General features: G+C 32.6%; 1 protein-coding gene across 1 annotated transcript in view; it reads left to right on the top strand.

The window, feature by feature from the left end:
* Positions 1 to 4997, top strand: part of LOC107676383 (cadherin-23-like) — a 267703-nt gene that overhangs the window by 145644 nt on the left and 117062 nt on the right. Inside the window, exon 11 of the mRNA XM_016470905.1 lies at positions 345 to 533. Within this exon, the coding sequence (XP_016326391.1) occupies positions 345 to 533 (189 nt within the window). The remainder of the gene's footprint in view (positions 1 to 344; positions 534 to 4997) is intronic.

The raw sequence follows: 4997 nt of genomic DNA, 5'->3' as shown, positions 1-4997 counted from the left end.
CTTAAACCGCATAAACACATTTCATTACACCAAATACACAAAATAATGTTATTTTTAGCAGCATCATATGACATGATCATATGAACGGAAATCTGGAAATTTTGTATTAAGGAGTCCCATGATCAACGTCACAAATTCTCTGAAAAGCTTCAATAGTTCTTGCCCATTGTACATTGTAACTTTTCTTTGTTTTGAAATTGTTTAAAATCCTAAAATATTCTCTTTCTTTTCCAGATTCACCTTCCAAATCTCATGGAACACTCTTTCTCATTTGGACCCTGTTGTATATATTGAGATCGCAGGCATCAGATTAATCCGCTGTATGTCTTTCTGTCTCTCTGCAGGCCACAGAGCTGAATGACGACCGCACACCCTCGTCTGCCACCGTCATGACCACCTTCACCATCCTGCTGATCGATAAAAATGACAATCCGCCCAGGTTTAACAGCTCTGAATATCGCGTCCTGATCACAGAGCTGGCGCAGGTCGGCTTCGCTCTGCCTCTGTACATACAGGTCGAAGACAAAGACGAGGTGAGACATACCCATGCGCAAACACAGTGAGGTTTTAAAAGAGAATATTTTTCCCTCACATGATTTCCCTGACACATATTAATTATTCAGATGGACAAGTATGCCTGTGAGTACTGTTCCTTTCTGAGAGAAGCTTTTTGTAGAAACATCTTTGTGGTTTCCATGAACATGACATTTTCTCCAGCGTAGACTCTTCTGACATCAGGAACCCCTGACCGCTCTCACTGCTCGCCTTCATGGCAGTAGCTCCAGAACGAGCTGGAATCAGTCAGACGTCAAGCTTTCTCACCTGCTCACCTCCTATCAGTCAAGCTTCAAACTAGTCACTCTTCTGAATCTGCTCTCCTGGCTGTAAAGTGCTCGAGTCAGCAGCAACATGCTCGCATAACTCCATGCTATTTCTTTCCGATCTGTAAGCAGTTTTTGACACTGCCATCCACACGTTTTGCTGGCAGAGATGGGCATTTCAGAGTCAGCACTTCCCTATTCGTTGTATGTGAATAACAGGTCCAGGTCAGTCGGATTGACTGACTTCCTCACCTTGATCCCTCATCACTAGTTTTTCCTAGGGCTAGGACATTTTCTCTATGTATTTGCTGGCGATAAATGTGCCATTTTTGCTTCACTAGTGCAGAAACAGTGCAATGATTTGTGGGTCAATTACATGATGCTCGGATCTGTTCATTTGTTCAAAAATACATTAACATTCAGTTCATACACACTGTACAGTCACTTGAATGATGAGCATGATTTATTTACTTATTTTTGGTTTGTTTTGTATAAAAACAATATTTTAAAATATAATATATATAATATTTTAAAATATTTTGGGAGGAAAGTTATAAAGTCAAAAATGTCACAGTGATACTCTTGATGTTATAATGAAGAAAAAAAATCCTTATTATTTGAATTAATTCAAAAAATGAAAACTATATGAAGTAGTTTGGCGTGATCTTTCATAATTATTTCAATTACTGTTATTATTTTATTTTTAAAATAAACTTAGACATATACAGTTCCAATGATTTATGGGTCAGTTACATGATGATTGTGTCAAAAAATACATTAAAATTCAGGTCAAATATACAACCATCTGAATAGACCTTAGACCTTCTTATGATGAGCATAATTTATTTTTGTATTAAAATTCATTTTGATATTTTTGGGGGATGTAAAATAAAAAATATCACAATGATACAAATGTACTGATATAATGAAGAAAAACTCATTATTACTGTAGAATGAATCCAATGAAAGCTATATGAAGCATTTTTCATTGTTATTTTATTATTATTATTTTATTTGATAAATAATTTATTATATTTTTGTTGTTGTTAATAATAATAATAATAATAACAATTGACTTCTTATTAATATGCTTGGTAAAAATATAATTTTAAAATTTCAACAAATTGTGGCAGTCTCGAAATCTGTTGTACAACAAAAATTAGCAGCATTTTAAACAGTTTTGAAGTGGTTGATTTGTGGACAAGTATAAAAGCTGAGTTATGAGGCTGAAATTTTTACTTGGGCTGTTGAATATCAAAGGTCTGTAGGGAACGCTTGTCAAGGTCCGTGTTTGAGTGATAAAATGATTATGAAGCTTTTATTTATTTATTTATTTATTGTTGCTTTCTTGAGCATAATTTACTGTTTGACACATTTTGAAACCATTCTTGTACAAATAGGGTAATAGCTTTTAAACTGGAAACTTTAGAGTGCAAGAAAGAGAGGCACACATAATATTTAGTGTTATGTCAGGCATTCATAGCCAATGAATGCTTGTGAAATGTTCATAAAACAAATAGTTCTGATTTTAAATTCTGATGGGATGAAACATGCTCAAATCCGCTATAAAATGTCGACATGTTTTAAGCTTACCACCCAGCTTACAAACAAACACACCCTGACATACGTCCATGGTCTCTCTTATGTGTTGTCATACGCACACAGGAAACCCATTTAGACTGGTGCAGGGTTTAGTTTGCTTGTGAGTAGGTGAGATACAGCAGCAAATTATCGCTAACCAGCAGAATCAATCAGAGATGAGAGCAGCACAAGTCAACTTAAGATTGATTCCTGCTTCAAATTACTGGAACAGAAAGTGACAGATAAATAAAGAGAGGGAGAGAGAGTGGCATACTAGTAAACTACTGTATACTGCATACTTACTGTTTTTTTCTATTTATTTTTTTTAATATATATATATATGTAAAGTAAGGCATTAAGCAGCATTGAAATATTGAAAAAAGTTTCTTATGCTCAGCAAGGCTGCATTTTTTTATCAGAAATACAGTAAAAAAGAGTAATATTGTGAAATATTGTTACAATTTAAAATAAGGGTTTTCTATTTGAATATATTTTAGAATATAATTTATTCCTGAACATCATCAATTATAAAATAGCAAAAATAAGAAGTAAATAAAAATAAATAGATAATCAAATGCACCTCATTCAATCAGAATTCAGACTTTGAACTATCCATTTTTTTTTTCAAAAATCTATCCATTCAATTGCGAGTTCCAATGATTTATGGGTCAGTTACATGATGATTGTGTCAAAAAATACATTAAAATTCAGGTCAAATATACAACCATCTGAATAGACCTTAGACCTTCTTATGATGAGCATAATTTATTTTTGTATTAAAATTCATTTTGATATTTTTGGGGGATGTAAAATAAAAAATATCACAATGATACAAATGTACTGATATAATGAAGAAAAACTCATTATTACTGTAGAATGAATCCAATGAAAGCTATATGAAGCATTTTTCATTGTTATTTTATTATTATTATTTTATTTGATAAATAATTTATTATATTTTTGTTGTTGTTAATAATAATAATAATAATAACAATTGACTTCTTATTAATATGCTTGGTAAAAATATAATTTTAAAATTTCAACAAATTGTGGCAGTCTCGAAATCTGTTGTACAACAAAAATTAGCAGCATTTTAAACAGTTTTGAAGTGGTTGATTTGTGGACAAGTATAAAAGCTGAGTTATGAGGCTGAAATTTTTACTTGGGCTGTTGAATATCAAAGGTCTGTAGGGAACGCTTGTCAAGGTCCGTGTTTGAGTGATAAAATGATTATGAAGCTTTTATTTATTTATTTATTTATTGTTGCTTTCTTGAGCATAATTTACTGTTTGACACATTTTGAAACCATTCTTGTACAAATAGGGTAATAGCTTTTAAACTGGAAACTTTAGAGTGCAAGAAAGAGAGGCACACATAATATTTAGTGTTATGTCAGGCATTCATAGCCAATGAATGCTTGTGAAATGTTCATAAAACAAATAGTTCTGATTTTAAATTCTGATGGGATGAAACATGCTCAAATCCGCTATAAAATGTCGACATGTTTTAAGCTTACCACCCAGCTTACAAACAAACACACCCTGACATACGTCCATGGTCTCTCTTATGTGTTGTCATACGCACACAGGAAACCCATTTAGACTGGTGCAGGGTTTAGTTTGCTTGTGAGTAGGTGAGATACAGCAGCAAATTATCGCTAACCAGCAGAATCAATCAGAGATGAGAGCAGCACAAGTCAACTTAAGATTGATTCCTGCTTCAAATTACTGGAACAGAAAGTGACAGATAAATAAAGAGAGGGAGAGAGAGTGGCATACTAGTAAACTACTGTATACTGCATACTTACTGTTTTTTTCTATTTTTAATATATAATATATATATATATGTAAAGTAAGGCATTAAGCAGCATTGAAATATTGAAAAAAGTTTTCAGCAAGGCGCAAGGCTGCATTTTTTTATCAGAAATACAGTAAAAAAGAGTAATATTGTGAAATATTGTTACAATTTAAAATAAGGGTTTTCTATTTGAATATATTTTAGAATATAATTTATTCCTGAACATCATCAATTATAAAATAGCAAAAATAAGAAGTAAATAAAAATAAATAGATAATCAAATGCACCTCATTCAATCAGAATTCAGACTTTGAACTATCCATTTTTTTTCAGGAAATCATCATCACATGCTTTCAGATGGAGCAGAATTTACTACACAGAGCCGTAGTTCACTTCGCAGACGATTTTATTGCGCGATTATGAAATCGAAGAAATCGATCGCGATAATGACAGCTGTTTGCATAGCTTCTCAGTGAACTACGGCTCTGTGAAGTAAATGCTGCTCCATCTGAAAGCATGTGAAAATACCACATTTAATATCATATTTTTACTCCAAACTCACTTCATAACGTCAGTCGAGTGTTTGAAATAAATCCTTCTGTGAGATGATGTGGCTTCTTACACAGAATAAGGCACGCAACATATTTCATAGTATTTAAGCAGTGATAAAGGCATTGCATTATAAATATATTTTATTTTAATGAAAACTACAATAATAAGAACTCAGATAAACCATATATTGCCGTAGTCGTGTGTTTATTAGTCACGTTGAATCAATGAAAGCAGTTGAATCTTCTG

Source organism: Sinocyclocheilus anshuiensis, unplaced genomic scaffold (assembly GCF_001515605.1).
Source record: "Sinocyclocheilus anshuiensis isolate Anshui unplaced genomic scaffold, SAMN03320099.WGS_v1.1 scaffold961, whole genome shotgun sequence".
Taxonomy (NCBI): Eukaryota; Metazoa; Chordata; class Actinopteri; order Cypriniformes; family Cyprinidae; genus Sinocyclocheilus; species Sinocyclocheilus anshuiensis.
This window is presented reverse-complemented; position numbering and strand designations above follow the sequence as displayed.